We start from the raw sequence: 24,427 nt of genomic DNA, 5'->3' as shown, positions 1-24,427 counted from the left end.
GTCCTAAGTAGATCCTAGAAGTAGAAAGCCTGGGCAGAACAATAAATAACCTTAGAAGAAACTGATCATTTTTTAATGTCTACCATGAAAAGATGGACTGGAGATTCCTAATTACCAGACAAGTTCTATTTCAAACAAGGATAGATAATTATATAATTTCATTATAATATGAAGCATAGAGATATATGGAAATATCTAAATTCATTTTGTGAAGCTAGTATTAATCTGATGTCAGATTTTGATGAAGGTAGAATAAAAAAGAAAACCATAAACCAGGGTTTCTTCAACTTGAATCATGAACAGGCTTCTTTTGAAGAGAAATTAAGACCTAAGCCTCCAGAGTTGATTTAAATCACTGTTTCCTAGGTATGCATACACAAACAGAAAATTAGGGAGAATTAGTTTGTGTCTATGAGCTCTTATACAGCTGTAAGTCAAACAGTTTACTTTTATTTTAACTGGAATACAGTTAAAGACAGTTAAATTCCAATTAATAAACTAATTTTAATATTGGGTTGTGTGTTTTGCTAAAAGTAATCACCACTCACAACCTCTGAACTGCCTATTACAGGGAAATTCCTTTCAATTTGACTATCCTGTACTATTATGTATTATTCAACTGCTCAAATATCCTATCGCTTTTTTTGGTATTTGAAATATTGTTTAAAAAACCCAACTTTGTTGGTATAATATACTGTAAAGTAATTTGGCATAACATAATTTATGTGTTAGGTCTGCTTCTGTTTGACATTTATATCATTTATCTTTAAATCTACCACTGCTCTTTCCATTACTTTCTGAAATTAAGTGACAATAGTAAGGTTATCATCCCATATATACACATACTAATTTTTAAATATAACATAAAAATGGGAACACAAAATCTTAAAATTCTCATGCTTAATGTGTGATCTCTGAGACTATATACATAGATATCAATTTAAGAAACACTGATATAGATTAATCTCATTCATAAGATCAAAATAAACAAAATATTGGCAAATTAAAGCAGCATTTTAAAAGAATAGTATAGCTAAGGTAAGTTTATTTCAGGAACGTAAGGATGGCTCAACATAAAATAACAGTTTGAAGGAGGAAAGCCATATAATCATGCTAATTCAGTCCTGAGAAATCATTTGATAAAACTTGGCAGCCATTTCTGATTAAAATAAAATCCCAATCAAAATGAACCCATTCCCAGTTGATGTAGCTTTGGCCAGTCAAGCGCACTGGCATTCATGTGACACACCGATGAAAAGAATTGTTTTTTAAGAAAGGAAAGTAAAAGGAACATTAATAAAAAAATAGGTAAAAAACATCAAATGAGAGAAAGAAAAGTCCTCAGTGTGATCAAAACTATCAAAAGTCAAGAACAAACATTAAAAAACTTAAATACTAAATTGAAATAGAATTACTCAATACTAAAGGCACAATTCCCAACTCATTCTACATGGCCAACATTATTTTGATAATAAAACCAGACATGGACATTAAAGAAAAATACAGATCAAAAGCCCTCATGAACACTGATGTAAAATTCCAAACAAAATTTCAGCAAATCAAATACAACAATATATAAAAAGGATAACATGTCATGACTAAGTGACAATATTTCAGAAATATGAGCTTGGCTTAACATTAAAAAATCAATGGAATTGGCCATCTTTACAAACTAAAGAAGAAAATCTACACTGTCTCAAAATATACAGAAAAGGATGTGACAAAATCCAACATTCATTTTTTGATGAAAAAACTCTCAGCAAACTAGGAATAGAAGGAAATTTCCTCAACCTGAAAAAGAACATCTATAAAAAAGCCTAAGTACAATAACATTATACTTACTGGTGAAAGGCTGAGTGTTCAGATCAAGAACACAGCCAGGTTGTCCACTTTCACCATACCTATTCAACATTGTATTGGAAGTTTTAGCCAGTGCAATAAGGTAAGAAAAGAAAAGCATCCAGACTGGAAAGGAAGAAGTCAAAGTGTCTTTTATTTGCAGATGAAATGCCCCTTTACATAGAAAATCTGATGGAGAAATCGTAGTGATCCTGGGTTAGGCAAAAATGAAATAAAATTTTTTTAAATTAATAAATTGGTCTCTATCAAAATTTGCTTTTCAAAAGCCACTGTGTTAGGAGAATGAAAAAATAAGCCATAGCCTAGGAGGAAAATCTGTGCAATTGTATATCTGATAAAGATCTATACCCAGAATATATAAAGAATTTTCAAAACTCAATAATAAGACAATCCAATTTTAAAATGGGCAAAATATTTGAACTTTAATAGAGTAAATTCTGTATACAATGAACATATGAAATATGCACAGCATCATTAGTCATCAGGAAAATGCAAATTAAACCCTAATGAGATACCACTGGATACCTATTAAAATAGCTAAAATTAATAATACTGGCCATCCCAAGTACTGCCAAAGATGAAGTACTGTAAATATCATCCATTGCTGGTGAGAATGTGAGATGGTACAACTACTGGGGGAAGTGGGTTTTTAAAAAGTTAAAGATATACCCTAAGATCTAGCCATTCCACTTTTAAGTATTTACACAAAAGAAAAAAAGCATGTGGCCATACAAAACTTGTATAAGAATATTTATATTGACTTTGTTTGTAACAGACAAAAACTGGAAACAATGCATCAATAACTAAATGATAAATACACTGAAGTATAGCCATACAATGGAGTACTACTCAGAAATAAAAGGAATGAACTCCCTCCTTTGACATGATTGAAATTCAAAATTATTATGTTGAGTAAATTTCATCTATAAAATTCCAGGGAAGAAAAACAAATCTATGGTAAGAAACCATATGACTGAGCAATCTCATTCCAAAAATCATTCCTCCATAAATATTGATATGAATGTTTAAAAAAATATGTGTACAAGGGTGTTTATTAAAATTGGAAACATAAGAATTTTTCTTTCAGGGCAACTGTACATTTACACAGTAGATAACTGATCTCAATTGTTAAAACTAATGAGGCAAATTTTGTGTGTAATGCTTTGAAAATGTTCTCCATATGTTAAATTTTTAAAAAGGCACCTTGTGGAACAGTATAAAAAATAAAGCCCATTTTCATAAAAATGTACATGATTATTCCATATGTTCATTGTTTGTTTAAAAATACATGTGTTTATAAATTCTGGAAGGACATACCTTAGTGTCAACAGTGATGATCTATGTAATGGTAGGGACAAGATAGGTTATACCTTATGCATTAAGACAGAAGAACAAGAGGTAGGATGGTGAGTATTTTTGCTTGTCCCTTTTCTGATTTTTATATTTTCCAGGTTTTCTGTAATTAACATTTAAAGGAAATTGGCACACTTAATAACAAAAGGATTAATAGTAATTTTACAGTGCAGAAATATAACAGCTGCTCTTTTAATCAAGTGATCAAAAGTAACTTCTCCATCAGTGACTTCACCAGTAATGGGACAAATGGACATGATGCGCCTCCTAACATGATGCTCTGAGAAGTATACAGTCTGACTTCTCTGGTATTCCTACCAAAAAAGCAAGATGCAAATTTGATCATGAAGAAACTTCAAACCCAAACTGAGAAACATTCTAGACAATAACTGGTTACATTTTTTTTCCTGTAAAGTGTCACAGTTATGAAAGTGAAGACATAGAAACAGTTTCACATAAAAGGAAACCAAGGTCATGAGAACACTGTATGTAATCTTTGGTCCTGGATTGGATCCTTCCAGAAAAAGGACACTAGTGAGGCAACCATAACATTTGAATAATGTGCGTGGATCAGCCAATGGCATTGTATTCATGTTAATTTTGTGATTTTGTTAGTTATTCTGGTTTGGAGAGTGTGGAAAATGTTAACATTTGGGGAATCTGAGAGAAGGCTGTACAGGAATTCTTTGAAATATTTTCACAATAATTTTGTAAGCCTGAAATTATTTCAAAATTGAAAACCTAAGAGAGGATTAAAAATGGCGGCATGAGAGGTGAAACAGAGGCCTCCTCACAAAACCACATATAATATGAAAATATAATTAATACAACTAATCCTGAAAGAGCAACAGGAAAGAAGGCTGCACCATACTGCACACACCTGCAGAAAAGAGGAGACCCCATGGAACAGGGTAACCTACCAAAGCCATGATCTGGTGGGACCCAAGCCCTTCCCCCCACCCCTGCTCAGTGCTGGCAGGAAGAGAAATGGAGCAGGGAGAGAGTGCAAGCTTAGGACTGCTGAACACCCAGTTCTGGAGATCTGCTCTGGGAGAACGAACCTACATTGCATGGTGCTCTGGAGATTAGTGGGGTTGGAAAGCTAAGACAGGTGGAATACCTGGAGACACTGAGATTCCAGCTGCTTGTGGAAAATGGATCCGCATCCGGCTGCTCTGGGACAAAAGAAAGGTGGGCAGTCTGAGAGACTTCCTAACAGCGAGGGGACTGATGAAGGGGTAAGGATTGTACAGAGCTCACTACTCAGGAGAAAGGAAAGGTAGACAAAATTGTTCAGGCACACTCTGCCCAACAGGTTGGGAACTTTCACGAGCTTCAGGTGCTCCATCCCCCTGCCTCACTATGCACCTGTAAAGCCCCACACTGTAATACGCAGCCTGCTGCACCTTCCTCCCAGCTGGCCTGCACCTGGCTTACAAACTGGCAGCTCCTGACCTGGGCAGCCAGAGGGAAGCCCCGCCTACAGCAGCTACAAAAAAAAACCATAGAGGCTTACACCTGTATGCTCAGCCCACAGTTTCTGGCAGTGGAGACAGGCATAGCAGCCGGGAAACAGGAAACAGCTCTTTCCTACCCCAAGGCACCAGTGCTGCTCCCCTGCAACCCCTGAGATCACTCCAGGGGCTAAGCACCTCCAGAGAGTACAGCTTTTGGGCACTAGAGGGCACCACATACAACTATGAAATTTCAAAGGAACCTAGTTCAACCCCAAATCCCACAAACACCAGAAAAAGGGCCAAGTGAAACTGAACTCATCAATCTTCCTGAAAGAGATTTCAAAACAAAAATCATAAACATGCTCATGGAGGTACAGAAAAATATTCAAGAACTCAGGGAAGAATTCTGGACAGAAATTCAATCATTACAGAATACAGTATCAGAAATGAAACATACAATGGAGGGATTTAAAAGCAGATTCAGTACAGTAGAGGAGATAGTAAATGGAATAGAAATCAGTGAAGAAGAATACAAAGAAGCTGAGGCACAGAGAGAAAAAAGGATCTCTAGGAATGAAGAATATTCAGAGAACTCTGTGACCAATTCAGTCAGAACAATACTTGCATTATAGGGGTACCAGAAGAAGAAGAAGAGAGAAAAAGGGATAGAAAGTGTCTTTGAGGAGGTAATTGCTGAAAACATCCCCAGTCGGGGGAAGGAGACAGTCTCTCAGGCCATGGAGGTGCACAGATCTCCCAACACAAGGGACCCAAGGAAGACAACACCAAGACATATAATAATTAAAATGGCAAAGATCAAGGATAAGGACAGACTATTAAAAGCAGCCAGAGAGAGAAATAAGATCACATACAAAGGAAAACCCATCAGGCTATCATCAGACTTCTCAGCAGAAACCTTACAGGCCAGAAAGGAGTGGCATGATATATTTAACACAATGAAACAGAAGGGCCTCAAACCAAGAATACTCTTCTCAGTAAGATTATCATTTAAATTTGAAGGAGGGATTAAACAATTTTCCAATAAGCAAACGCAGAGAGAATTTACCTCCCACAAACCATCTCTACAGTGTATTTTGGAAGGACTGCTATAGATGGAAGTGCTCCTAAGGCTAAATAGATGTCACCAGAGGAAACAAAACCATTGTAAAGAAAGTAAAACAATTAATTACTAAGCAGATGCAAAATTAAATCAACTACCCCCAAAATCAGTCAAGGGGTAGACAAAGAGTACAGAATATGATACCTAATATATAAAGAATGGAGAAGGAGGGGAAAAAAAGAACCTTTAGATTGTGTTTGTAATAGCATACTAAGTGAGTTAAGTTAGACAGTTAGATAGTAAGAAAGTTACCCATGAACCTTTGGTGATCAGAAATCTAAAGCCTGCAATGGCAATAAGTAAATACCTATCGATAATCACCCTAAATGTAAATGGTCTGAATGCACCAATCAAAAGACATAGAGTCACCGAATGGATAAAAAAAAACCCATCTATATGCTGCCTACAGGAGACTCACTTCAAACCCAAAGACATACACAGACTGAAAGTAAAGGGATAGAAAAAGATATTTCATGCAAATAATAGAGAGAAAAAAGCAGAAGTTGCAGTACTTGTATCAGACAAAATAGACTTCAAAACAAAGAAAGTCACAAGAGACAAAGAAGGACATTACACAATGATAAAGGGATCAGTCCAACAAGAGGATATAACCATTAAATACCTATGCACCCAATACAGGTGCAGCTACATATGTAAAACAAATACTAACAGAATTGAAGGGGAAAATAGAATGCAATGCATTCATTTTAGGAGACTTCAACGCAACACTTACTCCAAAGGACAGATCAACCAGACAGAAAATAAGTAAGGACACAGAAGCACTGAAAAACACACTAGAACAGATGGACCTAATAGGCATCTTCAGAACTCTACACCAAAAGCAGCAGGATACACATTCTTCTCAAGTGCACATGGAACATTTTCCAAAATAGATAATACACGAGGCCACAAAAAGAGCCTCAGTAAATTCAGAAAAATTGAAATTTTACCAACCAGCTTCTCAGACCACAAGGGTATGAAACTAGAAATACATTATACAAAGAAAATGAAAAATACTACAAACACATGGAGGCTTAACAACATGATCCTAAATAAGCAATGGATCAATGACCAAATAAAAACAGATATCAAGCAATATATGGAGATAAATGTCAACAATAATTCAATACCACAAAATCTGTGGGATGCAGTGAAGGCTGTTTTAAAAGGGAAGTATACTGCAATACAGGCCTACCTGAGGAAAGAACAGTCCCATATGAGCAGTCTAAACTCACCATTAACAAAACTAGATAAAGAAGAACAAATGAGACCCAAAGTCAGTAGGAGGGACATAATAAAGATTAGAGTATAAATAAATAAAATTGGGAAGAATAAAACAATACGAAGAATCAATGAAAGCAGGACCTGGTTCTTTGAGAAAATAAACAAAATAGATAAACCCTTAACCAGACATATTAAGAAAAAAAGAGAGTCAACACACATAAACAGAATCAGAAACGAAAAAGGGAAAATCACTACGGACACCACAGAAATACAAAGACTTATGAGAGAATACTATGAAAAATTATATGCTAACAAATTGGATAACCTAGAAGAAATGGACAATTTTCTAGAACAGTACAACCTTTCAAGGCTGACCCAGGAAGAAACAGAAAATGTGAACAGACCAATTACCAGCAACAAAATTGAACTGGTATTCAAAAAATTACCTAAGAACAAAACTCCTAGACCAGATGGCTTCACCACTCTCCCAACGTTTACTCAGTAAATTTACCCACTGAATTTTATCAAATATTTAGTGAATACCTAATACCTATCCTCCTTAAAGTTTTCCAAAAAGCAGAAGAGGAGGGAATACTTCCAAACTCATTCTATGAGGCCAGCATCACTTTAATATCAAAACCAGGCAAAGACACCACAAAAAAAGAAAATTACAGGCCGATATTCCTGATGAACATAGATGCAAAAATCCTCAGCAAAATATTAGCAAATTGAATTCAAAAATACATCAAAAAGATCATCCATTATGATCAAGTGGGATTCATCCCAGGGATGCAAGGATGGTACAACATTCAAAAGTCCATCAACATCATCCACCACATCAACAAAAAGAAAGACAAAAACCACATGATCATCTCCGTAGATGCTGAAAAAGCATTTGACAAAGTTCAACATCCATTCATGATAAAAACTCTCAGCAAAATGGGAATAGAGGGCAAGTACCTCAACATAATAAAGGCCATCTATGATAAACCCACAGCCAACATTATATTGAACAGCGAGAAGCTGAAAGCATTTCCTCTGAGATTGGGAACTAGACAGGGATGCCCACTCTCCCCACTGTTATTTAATGTAGTACTGGAGGTCCTAGCCATGGCAATCAGACAACACAAAGAAATAAAAGGCATCCAGATTGGCAAGGAAGAAGTTAAACTATCACTGTTTGCAGATGACATGATATTGTACATAAAAATCCCTTAATAATTGACTCCGAAACTACTAGATCTAATATCTGAATTCAGCAGTTATAGGATAAAAAATTAATACACAGAAATCTATTGCATTCCTAACTACTAATGATGAACTAGCAGAAAGAGAAATCAGGAAAACAATTCCATTCACAATTGCATCAAAAAGAATAAAATACCTAGGAATAAACTTAACCAAGAAAGTGAAAGACCTATACTCTGAAAACTACAAGACATCATGAGAGAAATTAAAGAAGATACCAATAAATGGAAACACATCCCATGCTCATGGGTAGGAAGAATTAATATTGTCAAAATGGCCATCCTGCCTAAAGCAATGTACAGATTCAATGCAATCCCTATCAAAATACCAAGAGCATTCTTCAACAAATGAGAGCAAATAGTTCTAAAATTCATATGGAACCACAAAAGACCCCAAATAGCCAGAGCAATCCTGAGAAGGAAGAATAAAGCTGGGGGGTTATGCTCCCGAACTTCAAGCTCTACTACAAAACCACAGTAATCAAGATAATTTGACCCATTGTCTTGTACAAGAACATACCCATAGACCAATGGAACAGACTAGAAAGCCCAGATACAAACCCAAGCATATATGGTCGATTAATATACAATAAAGGAGCTATGGACATACAATGGGGGAAACGACAGCCTCTTCAACTGGTGCTGGCAAAACTGGACAGCTATGAGCAAGAGAATGAAACTGGATTATTGTCTAACCCCATACACAAAAGTAAACTTGAAATGGATCAAAGACCTGGATGTAAGTCATGAAACCATAAAACTATTAGAATACAACATAGGCAAAAATCTCTTGAACATAAACATGAGCAACTTTTTCCTGAACACATCTCCTTGGGCAAAGGAAACAAAAGCAAAAATGAACAAATGGGACTACATCAAGCTAAAAAGCTTCTGTACAGCAAAGGACACCATCAGTAGAACAAAAAGGCATCGTATAGTATGAGAGAATATATTTGTAAATGACATATCTGACAAGGGGTTAACATCCAAAATATATAAAGAACTCACATGCATCAACACCCAAAAATCAAATAACCCAATTAAAATATGGGTGGAAGATATGAACAGACAATTCTCCAAAGAAGAAATTCAGATGGCCAACAGGCACATGAAAAGTGCTCCACATTGCTAAGCATCAGGGAAATGTAAATTAAAACCACAATGAGATATCACCTCACACCAGTTAGGATGGCCAGCATTGAAAAGACTAAGAACAACAAATGCTCATGAGGATGCAGAGAAAGGGGAACCCTCCTACACTGCTGGTGGGAAGGTAATCTAGTTCAACCATTGTGGAAAGCAATATGGAGGTTCCTCAAAAAACTAAAAATAGAAATACCATTTGACCCCGGAATTCCACTCCTAGGAATTTATCCAAAGAATACAAGTTCTCAGATTCAAAAAGACATGTGCACTCCTATGTTTATCACAGTACTATTTACAATGGCAAAGATACGGAAGCAACCTAAGTGTTCATCAATAGATGAATGGATAAAGAAGAGGTGGTACATATACACAATGGAATACTATTCAGCCATAAGAAAGGAACAAATCCTACCATTTGCAACAACATGGATGGAGCTAGAGGGTATTATGCTCAGTGAAATAAGCCAGGCAGAGAAAGACAAGTACCAAACAATCTCACTCATTTGTGGAGTATAACAACATAGCATAACTGAAGGAGCAAAACAACAGTAGACTCACAAACTCAAAGAAGGGACTAGCGGTTACCAAAGGGAAGGGTCGGGTAGGGGAAGAGAAGGGGATTGAGGGGTATTGTGAGTAGCACACATGGTGTGGGGGATCATGGGGAAGAAAATGTAGCACAGAGAAGTCAAGTAGTGAGTCTGTGACATCTTACTACACTGATGGACAATGACTGCAACAGGGCATGGGGGGGCTCAATAATATGGGTGAATGTATTAACCACATTGTTTTTCATGTGAAACCTTCTTAAGAGTGTATATCAATAATACTTTAATAAAAGAAATTGTATAAAAAAGAAAAGCTAAAAGAAATTGTATAAAAAAGAAAAGCTAAGAAAAAATTAGACCAAGTAACATAAAAATAATCTGTTCTTTAAAGATCTGTATCAAATATTCCTACAGCTAATGAAAATAACATGTGAACTTTAAAGTAAGGCAAAACTGAAATGGACATTCCACTTAATGCAATAGTATGATTATTACAATAATGAAGGAAAATCTGCTTGGACTCCGGGCAGTAGTAGTTAAAATGTATTTTAAATACAGATGTGTATTTTCTACAGAGTTGAATTTCTTATTAAATAAGTTAATATGTTGAATACTGTTACTGCCAAGTTCACCTCTCTTATTGGGTAATCTCTATACTTTCTGTTTCAATCATGTGATGGGAAAATGGAGGCAAAAGAAGTTGCATTATTTTGCAAGATGAACCATCCTGCCAAAGAATTTACAGATTCAATGCAATACCTATCAAAATACCAAAGGCATTTTTCAATGAACTGGAGGAAATAATCCTAAAATTCATATGAAACCAAAAGACTCTGAATAACCAAAGCAATCCTGAGAAAGAAAAACAAAGCTGGGGGGATTATGCTCCCTGACTTAAGCTACACTACAAAGCTACAGTAATCAAAACAGTATGGTACTTGCACAAGAACAGACCCATAAATCAATGGAACAGAATAGGGAACCCAGATATAAACCCATGCATACATGGTCAATTCATATATGATGAAGGAGCCATGAATAATATGCATTGGAAAAAAATACAGTCTCTTCAACAGCTGGTGTTGGCAAAACTGGACAGCTACATGCAAGAGAATGAAACTGGATTGTTGCCTAACTCCATACATAAAATCAACTCAAAATGGATCAAAGACCTAAGTGTAAGACCTGAAACCTTTATAAAACTCCTAGAAGAAAACCTAGAAAAAATCTCTTGAACATAAGCATGAGCAACTTTTTTTCTAGACACATATCTCCAGGCAAAGGAAACAAAATAAAAAATGAACAAGTGGAAGTACATCAAACTAAAAAGCTCTGTACAGCAAAGGATACCATCAACAGAAGAAAAACGCAACCTACAGTATGGAAGAATCTATTCAACAAGGGGTTAACAACCAAAATATATAAAGAACTCACATGACTCAACATTAAAAAAACAAATAACCTGATTAAAAAATGAACAGAGAACCTGAACAGACATTTTTCCAAAGGAGAAATATAGATGGCCAACAGGAATACGAAAACATGCTCCACATCGCTAATCATCAGGGAGATGTAAATCAAAACTACAAAATCAAAACTGGTCTAACACCTCACACCAGTTAGTATGGCCACTATTCAACAGACAAGAAATAAAAAGTGTTGGCGAGGATGTGAAGAAAAGAGAACCCTCCTACACTGTTGGTGGGAATGTAAATTGGTGCAGCCACTGTGGAAAGCAGTATGGAGGTTCCTCAAAAAATGAAAAATGGAATTACCATTTGATCCAGTAATTCCAATTCTAGGAATTTACCTGAATAAAACAAAGTCCCAGGTTTGAAAAGATATATGCACCCCTATGTTTATTGCTACATTATTTACAATAGCCAAGTCATGGAAGCAACCTAAGTGTCTGATAGTAGAAGAATGGATAAAGAGATGTACTTATATACAATGGAATATTATTCAGCCTTAAAAAAGAAAGAAACCCTGCTATTTGCAACAACATGGATGGAGCTAGAGGGTATTATACTCAGTGAAATAAGCCAGGCAGAGAAAGACAATAACATATGATTTCACTTATTTGTGGAATTGAAAAACAAAACAAAATGAACAAAATAGCAGTAGATGCATAGACACTGAGAAGTGACTGGTAGCTACCATGGGGGAGAGGTTGGGGTGAATGGGTGAGGAGTGTGAGGGGTATAAAGAAGCACAAAAATCTCAATCATAATATAAGGTGGTCATGGGGATGGAAGTGCAGCATGGAGAATATAGCCAATGGTTCTGTAACATCTTTTTTGTGTTAACCAGTAGTAACTGTAGTAGTTGGGGTAAGGATTTAATAAATGGGTAACTGTTGAACCACTGTGTTGTATACTTGAAACCAAAATAAGATTGTATATCAACTACACTTTAGTAAAAAACAATGAGATTTAGGAGGAAGAAATGATGACATGGAGAGAAATTCATGACTTACAGGCATTAAGAAATATTGACCTTCCTTTGTGGTAGTTCAATATTCAATTGAGAAAAAAAGTTGTCCTTGCTTAAATTCATACCAAGTTCTCTAAATTCTTTTTATTTTATTATGACCCAGATAGATTGTATCATCATGTGCAAACACTATAGCTCTCAAGTGTGCCATATCTTAAGTGATATTTAGCTACCTGGAAACTATTGATTCTCATATTTGTGGCTTTAAATATTTGTGTTGCACAAAAGTTGCAATAAAACTAAGTGGGCCCCATTTTTTACTGTTTCCTGGAACTTGGTTTTTGTATTACTGGAAGATGCCTATAATCCTTAACTTAAGTACTTCTCAGTGGAGGGAGACTAACAGCCCTCTTTGGGTAGAAACCATCAGAACCTGAAAGACATTAAACAGGCATTAACACATTCAGGCTGCATGAACGAACCGTGAGGATATTACGCAAAGTGAAATAAGCCAGATACCAAAGGGCAAATATTTCATGATACCACTTTTATGAGGTACCTAGAGTAGTTAAAATTTACAGAGGTAAAGTTGAATAATGGTTGCCTGGGGACTGGAGGGAGAGAAAAATGGGAAGTTAATGTTTATGAGCATAGAGCTTCCGTTGAGGAAGATGAAAATAATCTGGAGATGATGGTGTTGATGGTTGTATAAAAAAGTGAATGTGCTTAATGCCACTGAACTGTACAGTTAAAAATAGCTAACATGGTAAATTTTATGCTTGTTATGTATAGTTTACCACAAGTTTTAAAAATGGCACTAACATAAATGATTGAAGAACAATGTAAAAAAGCAAACTTTAAAGAAACAATTGGTAGCTGTCTAAAGCATTTTGTATTAGGAATAAACCTCCTTTTGGCTAAAAGTCTTTATTGGTGATTTAATAAAAAGTCCTTGTGGGTGACTCAGTTCTTAGAAACTTCTAGAACATATTCTGTGCTAATGAGGAAAATATTCTTTATACTACAAGCTCTAGAATTTTGAAATAGGCTCTTGACATTTCTGACTTCAAGTCCTAAAACAGGAACCTTTATTACAAAACTGCTAATATAACAAAATTAAAATCTGGTTAGTAACTGTTTATTTTAAAAATTAGACCTTATTTATTTTTAGACCCGTACACTGAAAACCATTAAGACATTAATGACAGAAACTGAAGAAGACACAAGTAAATGGAAAACTATTCCATGTTCATGGATTAGAAGAATTAATATTGTTAAAATGTCCACACTACCCAAAATGATCTATAGATTCAATGCAATCCATATAAAAATCCCCATGTCATTTAAAAAGAAATAGAACAAACAATCCTAAACTTTGTATGGAACTACAAAGACCCAATAGCCAAAGCAATATTGATAAAGAAGAACAAAGCTGGAGGCATCACAAATCCTTATTTAAAGCTATAGTAATCAAAACAGTATCAGCATAAAAACTAGACACATAAATCAATGGAACAGAATAAACAGCCCAGGAATAAACCCACACACATATAGTCAGTTAATTTAGAACAAAGGAGCCAAGAATATACAATGAGGAAAGGACAGTTTCTTCAATAAATGGTTTTGAGAAAATTGGACAGCCATTCACAAAAGAATGAAACTGGACCACTTTCTTAAACCAGACACAAAAATTAACTCAAAATGGATTACATATTTGAATGTAAGGCCCAACATCATAAAACTCCTAAAAGAAAATGTAGTGGTAATCTCCTTAATATCAGCCTTGGCAATGAAGTTTTGGATCTGACCCTAAAAGCAAAGGCAATGAAACAAAAATAAACAAATGGGACATCAAACTAAAACACTTCTGCACAGCAAAGGACACCATCAACAAAATGAAAAGGCAACCTACAGAATGGGAGAGGGTATTTGCAAATGATACATCTGACAAGGGTTAAATATCTAAAATACATAAAGAACTTATACAAAGAAAAAAACCCCAACCCCAAACAATCTGATTAAAAAATGAGTAGAAGACCTGAATAGACATTTTTCCAAAGAAGACACACAGATGGCAACAGACACATGAAAAGATGCTCAGCATCACTTATCGTTAGGGAAATGCAAATCAAAACCATGATGAGATATCACCTCACGTCTGTTAGAATGCTAGTTGTGGGTAAAATTGCCATATTTCCAGAATTTCTCACCCAGCCTTAGTGCACCTCCATATCAACAAGTGTTTCCAAGGGGTGGAGAGAAGTAGTCCATCTCCATACCAATAGGTGATTACATGGGGGAACAAGGGCATATCTGGACCGGAGAGGTTGGGTGGGGTCCCTTTTTGCAGCCAGGTTGTGAGAGACACAGGTGAGCAGAAGTGGACAACTGCTTGTAAGCAATAAACAGATTTCTCCCATGAATGATTTTGGTTTCAAAGATAATTTGACCCAGGCTGGGAAAATATTTTCCCTGGGAGTTATACTAATATAAAAAAGACAAGAAATAAAAAGTGTTGGTGGGAATGTGAAGAAAAGGGAACCCTTGTGCACTATTGGTGGGAATGTAAATTGGTGCAGCCACTGTGGAAAACAGTATGGAGGTTCCTCAAAAAATTTAAAATAGAACTAGCATATGATCCAGCATTTCATTTCCACTCCTGTGTATTTATCCAAATAAAAATATTTGCTTGAAAAGATATTTGCACCCCCATGTTCATTGCTGCATTATTTCAGTAGCCAAGATGTGGAAACAACCTAAGTGTTCACTGCTGGATGAATGGTTAAATAAAAGTTAGTACATACATTCAATGGAATATTATCCAGCCATAAAAAAGAATGAAGACTTGCCATTTGCAGCAATATGGATGGGCCTTGAGGGCATTATGCTAAGTGAAATAAGTCAGAAGTATAAAGACAAACACTGTATGATCTCACTTAAATGTGGAGTCTAAAAAACCTAAAACAGGCCTAAAAAACCCAAGCTCATAGATACAGAGGAGAACAGGGGTGGGCAAATAGATGAAGAGGGTCAAAAGGTGCAAACTTCCAGTTATAAAGTAAATATATCATGGGGATGTAATGTACAACATGGGGACTATAGTTAATAATACTCTATTGCATATTCCAAAGTTATTAAGAAAGTAGATCTTAAAAGTTGTCATCACAAGACAAAATTTGTTGTAACTATGTATGGTGACAGATGTTAACTAGACTTATGGTGGCGATCATCTTGCAATACGTACAAATAACAAATCATCATAGTGCACATCTGAAAGTAATAGAATGTTATATATCAATTATACCTCACTTGAAAAAAATTAGGAGGAACATACTTTTTATTCCTGACATCTGGTACATTTCTCTGATTGCCCAAGTTTTGACTGGCAATAACATTAAATCCATATTTTGAAAATCCACGAACAAATTCTGGGTCTGTATAGTTAAAATCCTCATCTGCAAGGAAAGGTAGAGTTACATACATATAGGTTTAGAACCATCACTTTGATAAAAGACAATGAAAACAATAATATCCTGAATTCACTCCTTCTATAATGAGTCAGAGTCATTTTCTTGGAACCTAAACTACCCCAGATGGCAAGGTTAAAATAAAAATATTTACACAAGTCAAAGCAGATTCCTTATCAAAGTATGAACAATGAACTAGTCTTCAGCCACTCGGTCTCTCCAGGGAAGGACGTTCTCAGCCTCCTTGATACCATCATGATTCACAACTATCACGTGAAATTATTAAAGCAGGGATTTAGCAAAGGTGGGAGCAGAGCTGAAAGCCAGCTCCTAAAATTCCACTAGAGAGAAAAGAACAAGACGACAGAGGGCAACTCAAAATACTAATCAAGAAAATTAACAAAGTTGGGATTTCCTATTAAAAGATAAAAACTTTGAGATGGCAATAAATAAATGTAATCATAAGAGATAAACAGAATGAACTAAAATAGTGAAAAGTGAAAGAATGGTCAAAGAATACAGGAATCAAAGCATCATTTAAAAAGTACAGAATTCATTAGGAGCATCTAGAAAGTCATTGTATACTCACAATAAGTCACAATAAGGATTTAATAGTAATGAGCTGTTGACATCAAATAATGCTGCAGCAAAATACTTAAAGTGGTTAGAAATATCAGCATATAGTGCCACAAATAAACAGTAAAGGAACAGTTTAAGAACAAGCCTGAATCACAGAAAAAGTTAGAACTTGATTAATAAGTTAGTTATATTTCCTTAGTGAATATATACTGTGCTTTGTTTTTGAGAGAATAAACTTTCTTTTTCAATGCCCAAGGAGTGCTTTCCAAAACTGACATAAAAGGCTGTATTATACTGTCTTGCCAATGGGTTTCAGCCCCGGGCAAGTTCACTCTGGATTCAGTGAGACCAAAGAATGACAATGGAACGTTCTTGGGGTGAAAGGGTTTAGACCCAACTTGATTCCCACGGTGGCAGGTCAATCACTAGAGTCCCGTCCACACAGAGCGAGTCTGCAGGCAGCAAGCTGGGCTCTGCCTCTGGGCCTCTCTGCCCCCGCAGCCGTCTCAGTCTCTGCCCTTGGCGCTGCCACCACTCCAGCCTCTGCTCTGCTCTCCCGCAGTCTTGCAGGCGTGCCACCGTGTCGCCCAGAGCACTGGGCGGAGCTCTTCATATAGAGTCAATAACAAGGTATTGCCCACACGTGTGTAATGAGTTAGCCAACCAGGGCCAGGTGAAATCCTGGCCACAGGAGCCTTCGCTTTATCCATATATGCATAAAGGGTATTCCTGTCAAGATGCCAGAGCCCCATTCCCTCTAGGTCCTCTTTCTTACCCCTAAGACAACCTGGACATCACACAACAGCTAAGCACAGGAGAGCTCGGAAAGGTGGGAATAAAGAGGCAGAGTGCTCAGGAGCCTCAGGACTTAAGGACAGTGAGCTTCTGAGGCCTTGCTGCCTCCCCTAAACCGCAGATGGGCAGCCGTAGAAGTCTCCATGGGGAACCACCCACAGGCACAGGCAAGAAAAGCTCCAGGATAAGCCCGTTTCCCCAGCCAGGGGGCCAGGGGAAGGAGGCCTAGCACCAGAAACCTGTAGGCCGCACATACTGCAGCCAGTCAAGCCGACGGGAGAGCCGCCCCGGCCCTGGGGCTTCAGCAGGGCCGGCGGGGAGTAGATCTTCCAGGCACCTCAGAGACCCAGGGCACTGCTCCTCTTTCCCACCCGGTGTTGCTGGGAGTGCTGGGAAAACCCACCCATCCACCCCTTTCCTGGCAGAAGCAGGTGTGCTCTGACTACCTGAGTGGGTGATGGACAGCTGGGCAGGGAACGTAAGCCTGCCTGGTGGAAGCAGGTGGTGCTTGGATACTTCCCAGGGTATCAGTGTCATGTCAGTGGCACGCTGAACCTCCAACCCACCTGGCATCCCTAAGGCTTAACAAGGTGGTGGGAGGTAGGGCTAGTCTCTTCCACGTGCCCCCTGCCCCTTGTATCAGCAGGGCCCGGGGGAGAGCTAAACCTCCACCCCACCTGGGGACAATGAGAGAAACAGGTTATCTGAGGTGGCTGTGGACACTCTGCTTCCCTGTCTCCTATCCCCGGTGTCGGCAAGGCCCACCAGGGGGCTGAAAGTGGACACAGTGCCATGCACGTTAGTGTCCCTTGTCACCAAAGGGGGAGCCGACCCTCCACCCCCCACTGCAGGCTGGCAGGCTCAGCAGGAAGCCAAACACACCTGCCTGCCTGGTCCTTGTGCTGCATCCCAGCAGGGGATGCCCTGTGACAGTGAAGATTAACTGGGCAACCCAGAGTTTCATAATATCCAAAATGCCCAGAACACAAGCAAAACTCTTTTGTCATACCAAGAACCAGGCATATATCAAATTGAATGAAAAAAGGCAATCAACAAATGCCAAAAACCAGATGACTAAGAGGTCAGAATGATCGAACTGGGATGTTAAAGCAGCCATCATAAAAATGCTCAGAAAAATATGGAAAAAGGGAAAACCTCAGCAAAGAGATAGAAGTTATAAAGAAAAGGACCAAATGGAAATCACAGAACTAAAGAATACAATAGTCTAAATATAAAACTTCCTGGACAGGCTGAGTTGTACTGTGGCAATGACAGATGAACAGAATCCACCCAGTCCAACAACAGAGAAAGACTGAGAAAAGATGATGAGCGCCCCAGGGACCTGTGCACTAGCAACCGGAGAGCTAATACTCACAGTATTGGCATTCCAGAAGGACAGGAGAGAGAGTGGACTGAAAGTACACTTTTGTGAAATAATGGCTGAAAACTCCCCAAATTTGGTGGAAAACGGACATCTACAGATTCAAGGCATGGAACAAATCCCCAGTAGGATAAGCCAGCGAAATATATGTCAAGACACAGCATAGTTAAGCTTCTGAAAATTGAAGATAAAGGAAAACTCTTCAAAGCAGCCAGAGAAAAATGACACAGTTCTCACAGAGGAACAACTTGGATGACCGCGGACTTCTTATCTGAAAACACGGAGGAGAGAAGTAAGTGGCAAAACATTTTAGAGGACTGAAGAAAAAGAACTATCCACTGCAAACTCTATATCAGCAAAAATATCCTTGGGGAATTATGAGAAAATAGAGTTACTCTAAGAGGAAGAAAAACTAAGATTTTGTGCAAAAGAAAGTTCTCTAAACAAATAGGAAATGATAACAGAAGAAGGCTTAGAACTTCGGAAAAGAGAAAAAAACATCAAAATGGTTAAAAATAGGGGTAAATGTAACAGACTGTCCTTGTGAGTTTCTTAAATCATATTTGGTGGTGCTACAAATTATAACACCATCTGATGTGGGGCTCAATGTATGTAGAGGAGATATTGAAGATGATATTTTTTAATCGAGGAAGCTAAGGGACTTCCAAGGAGACTGTGACGTCATGTATGTATTGTGTAATGCCTACAGCAAGCCACTAATAAAACCACACAAAAGAATCTACTAAAAATCACTCTAAGTAAATCCAGATGGAATACTGAAAAATGTTCAAGAAACTCACGGGAAAGTAAGAAAAGAGAAAAAGAAGAATGAGGAACACAGAAAACAAACAAAAACCAAAATGGCTGACAAACTCTAAAATATCAATAATTGTATTAAATGCAAAGATCTAAACATACCAATTAATGACATCGATTGGCAGAGTGGATTAAAAAAATGTTCCAGCAACATGCTGTCTACAGCAAACTTACTTTAATGCGACACAGGTAGATCAAAAACAAAAGGGTAGAGAAAGATACATTTTGCAAATGTTAATTAAAAAATCAGGAGTGGCTATATTAATATCAGATAAATAGACTGAGAAAAGAAAATTACTAGACACAAAGAAAGACACTGATCAGTTCACCTGGAAGACATATTGATTCTAAATAGAAACACACCAAAAAACAGTCACAAAACACATGAAACAAAAACTGATTGAAAGGAGACAAATACACGATTATAGTTGGGGTCGTCAACACCCCCTCTTAGCAACTGACAGAGCTACTTGCTAGAAATTCGGCAAGGATAGAGAAGAACTGAAGATAGAGTCAACCAACAGGATCTAACTGATACATATGTAAAGAACAGTCCACCTAACAACAGCAGAATACACATTTTTTTCAAGTGTGAGTGGAGCATAGACAGACCACATCCTGATCATAAATAAACCTCAAAAGCCCTAAAAGAATTGAAATGATACAGAGCATATTTTCTGACTACAATAGAATGAAATTGGAAGTCAGTAATAGACAAAACTATACAAACACTTGGAAATTAAATAATCTGTTTCCAAATAATCCAAAGAGAAAAATCTCAAAGGGAATATAAAAATATAGAGAAGTAAGTGAAAATGAAAATTCATCATATCAAAATATGTAGGATGCAACTAAAGTAGCATTATTATTATGTCAATTCTCCCCAAATTGATCTATAGGAATCAAAATTCCATTGAAAATACTAGCAGACTTTTTGGTAGAAATTGACAAGCTCTTTCTAAAATTTATACACAAGCAAAAACCTAGAATAATCAAAACAATTTTTAAAATGAAGAATAGAGCTCAGAAATAGATCCACTAAACATGGTCAACTGATTTTTGACAAAGATGAACATAGATGGGGAAGAGGATATTTTCCAACAAATGATGCCGTATCAACTGGAGATCCATATGGTAAAAGTGAACATCGATCCTTACTTCACATAAACTTAAAACCTTAACATTTCTAAAGGAAAGCATAGGAAGAAATCTTTTTGAAGTTGGGGTAGGGAAAGGTTTCTTAGATACAACATAAAAAATATGACCCATACAAGAAAAACGTGATGAATTGAACATCAAAATTTAGAATTTTTATTCTTGTGTGATACCATTCAAAAGGGAATGAAAAATGAACAGTACAGTTAACAATACTTTATATTTGAAGTTGGTAACAGAGATCTTAAAAGTTCTCATCACAAGAAAAAAACTGTAATTATATGTGGTGATGGATGTTAACTAAACTTATTGTGGTAATCATTTTGCAGTTTATACATATATCAAATCATTATGTTATACACCTAAAATCAATAAAATGTTACATGTCAATTATATCTCAATACAAAGAAAATGAAAAGACAAGGTACAGACTTGTCTAAATATTTGCAACTTGCATATCAAAGGACTTGACTCCAGAGTATATTTTTAAGTCTTTAAAATCAGAAGACAAACATCCCAATTTAAAAATGGGCAAAAGACTTGAATAGACACTTTACAAAAGAAGATGTGTATCTGGGTGGCCATTAAGCACACGAAAGGGTGCTCAAAATTATTGGTCATCAGGGAAATCTGAACTAAGGCCACAGTGATACCATTATTCACCTCTTAGAGTGGCTGCAATCTAAGAATCTGACCATGTCGAGTGTTGGTGAAAATCTGAAGAAAATGGAATTGTCATGTAGTTATGGAGGGAATGTTAAATGGCACATTTACTTTGAAAAATATCTTGTCATATTCTTTAAAGTTAGCACACACATATATTTACCTAAGAGAAATGAAGCAAGGCCATATGAAGACTTATACATCAATATTCATAGCAGCACTGCAATTCATTGCAGAATGTCTATAGACACATTAAACATTCATTATATTTTGCTTAGAGGAAACACAGAGAAGTGAGAAAGATATCCATCAATTCAGGTTAACTACTACCTCTGAGGGTGGCAGGGGAAGGAATGGGGTAAAGATTTCACTGCACCTATTAACATGTATTCCTGTGAAAGACAGAAAGCCCTCTGAGACAAATGTAGTAAACCATATAAACGTTGTTAAATTTAGGTGGTAAATACATACGTACCTGTTTTATTATTTTCTGTATATGTATGTGAAATATTTCATAATTTAAAAAAGGAATTGCTTTAAAAAGGACAGTCTTTTACTGTTCCAAATATTAAATCAATGGTATATTTTCCTCTTAAAGTAGCTAACAGAGAAAATAAAAATACTCACTTAATTTAAAAAATGGCCTCTCTTCTTTAATTTCTTCTTTGTCAGGCCTTTTAATTTTTCCAGGCAGTCTTGGTACTCACTGGGAACCACGGTTAATATGCTGCTGTGATTTTTTTTCAAGGGACCAAATTAACATAGGCTCCTGGGTTTTCTTCTGCCAGCTGGTTACACGAGTATGTTGAAAATACACAGATGACAGAACTGTGCAGACCCCAAATGTCAAGGATCCATAGATTAAACACTGAATTAGGACATTTCTCACTGTAAACCTAGAGTTTCTGAAGATCCACTTTTCAATTTCCTAAGTCAGAAGTATTTAAGAGAAGCTATATTATTTCAATGGTTTGTAGATCATCGGTTTGATTTATATTCAATTTTCAATGTTTAAAAAATCATTTTGATATCAGTGCTTATCAGAAACACTTTGATAAAATAAAGTGGATTTTTTTCCTATTAGCCAAATCTCTTAAAACTGTATTCATGATTACTTAACATTAAGATGTATGAAGGCATGCTTTTAAAACATACCATAACATTTAAAGCCCACACTCCTGAGTATACAGCCAAAGGAAATTAACGGGAAAGGTTTACTCCTCCCTTTTATAGGCTAATCCATCTTGGAGTGATAATGTAGGTCTGTATTTTAAAGATCTGACTTGACACCCATCATACTGTTAAAAATATAAAAGCAGACAATATTACATGCCAGAAAGGACATGGGCAATGAGAACTGTGGTCCACCTTTGAGGGGACTGAAACGGTGCAACCGTTTGGCAATATCTAGGTAAGTGGAATTTATACATATGATATACTGAAGCAGTTCCATCCCTGGGAACATACTCTGAAGAGACTCTCATAGGTAACATGAGACACGCACAAGAACATGTATTGAAGTAATGTTTGTAACAGAAACTTTAATTTCCCTCAGCAGGACGACTGGTAACATGTGGCTATCCATCCAACACTGGAAATGGATCAACTGGAGCTGCCTTAACATTGTAAAATCTAAAAACAATGTTGCACAAAAGGTATGATTCCACCTATACATATTTGGGAAACTTGAAGAGCAGTGCGATTATTTGGATACACCTGTACATAGCAAATACTGGAAAAGAACTCCATCACGTGAGTGGTCTACACAAATTTAGGAGGGGGGACACCTGAGGAGAGGAAAGATCTCCTACTCTGTTCTTAATGCTTATTTCTTTGAAGGTTCTGAAGCAAATGAGCAAACTGATGAGGTTCGATAAAGCTTGATGATGTGCACACACCGTCCATGTTTTTTCTCTATATTTCCCTAATGTTTAACATATTTCATAATTTATCAAAAAGAAAAAAGTCTTGAGAGTTTAAAGATCATAGATTGCATACACACGTCTGTCTACTCTTCCTCTGGACTAAACCGTGAATAAAAATAAAACTAAAAAGTCTGGGGAAAGAATGGCGGAGGACACATCAGTGTGCTTGGGATTTAAACACAGGCTGGGCAGGCGGCTCCCTCGGACCTGCGTTAATCGGTCTGGAAGGGCAGAGAAGTCACAGGTGCAGGTGTGCAGTGAGGACTCCGACGTGGACATGGGTCTAGTCGATCTCAGGGCTGGGAGGCACGGCAGGTGATGCGCGCCGAAGCGTCCTGGAGAGCTGGACCTCCGACGGTTGGTTGTGCGGCAGGCTGGTTGTGGGAAACGGACTCTAAAATGGGATTGGGGAGCTGGCTGGCCTTGAGGACCCCGTTGCTGGTGGAGAGGTGGCATGCCAGGCAGCGTCCCGCTGAGGCCTCCCTGGTGCTGAATCGGGAGGGAGGGGCGTTCTGCAGGGCACAGCTGAGAACTGGGGCAGGGAATAGAATGGTAAACGCCATGGGGTCTTGCTGTTGAGGCTATGGAGGCATTTGAGAGCTACAAGGAAAGGCTGGGGGTGATTAGCCCCACTAAGGCAAAGTAATAGCGTCAGCGGGGGTGCGTGCCTGGTTCTGCAGGCCCACTGACTGAACAAATAACACTTCAAAAATGAAATATTTGGTTATGGAAGACAAGCTGTCAAATGTATAAGAGAAGAAGCTGACTTCTAACTCTGGGAAATGGGAAGATTAAAACATCAGAGGAGAGAATGAAGCTGTTCGACTTATTACCACCACATCTTCCTGTGAAATGTCTGCATTTTAAGAGACTCTGTTTTAACTTTCTCTAAAAACCAAAACCAATTAGAAACTGGTTAAAGGAGAAAATAGGTGAGGGGAGGCAACCAAATTTAACAGACAAAATAAACATGTGAATTCACATGACAGGATTATTACTGAAAAATGAAATGACCCATATTCTCCAGAGGATTCTATGATATTAAGAAAATTTGAGAGAAATTCCCTTTAGATGTGGACACTTAGGAAAATACTGTGGCCCTGTACGCCATCGTAGTGTACGTTTTCTTGTCTTACAGGTTCTTGAAGCAGAGCTCCCCTGGTCCTCTGGAATACGCGCCTCGCCCTCCGCCGAGCCCACCCTCCCACGGGCCCCACCCTCTGTATCCTCAGCTCTGTATCCTCAGAGGGAAACCACG

General features: G+C 37.3%; 1 protein-coding gene across 1 annotated transcript in view; it reads right to left on the bottom strand.

The window, feature by feature from the left end:
- Positions 1 to 23,448, bottom strand: part of GALNTL5 (polypeptide N-acetylgalactosaminyltransferase like 5) — a 58,493-nt gene extending 35,045 nt beyond the window's left edge. The window contains 3 exon segments of the mRNA XM_057504989.1: positions 15,723 to 15,843; positions 21,872 to 22,172; positions 23,377 to 23,448. Of these exon segments, the coding sequence (XP_057360972.1) occupies positions 15,723 to 15,843; positions 21,872 to 22,172; positions 23,377 to 23,448 (494 nt within the window).
- Between the last annotated feature and the right edge of the window lie 979 nt (positions 23,449 to 24,427).

This window comes from Manis pentadactyla, chromosome 7 (genome assembly GCF_030020395.1).
Source record: "Manis pentadactyla isolate mManPen7 chromosome 7, mManPen7.hap1, whole genome shotgun sequence".
NCBI classification, from domain to species: Eukaryota; Metazoa; Chordata; class Mammalia; order Pholidota; family Manidae; genus Manis; species Manis pentadactyla.
The sequence above is the reverse complement of the archived record's forward strand: the minus strand, read 5'-3'. Positions and strand labels throughout refer to the sequence as shown.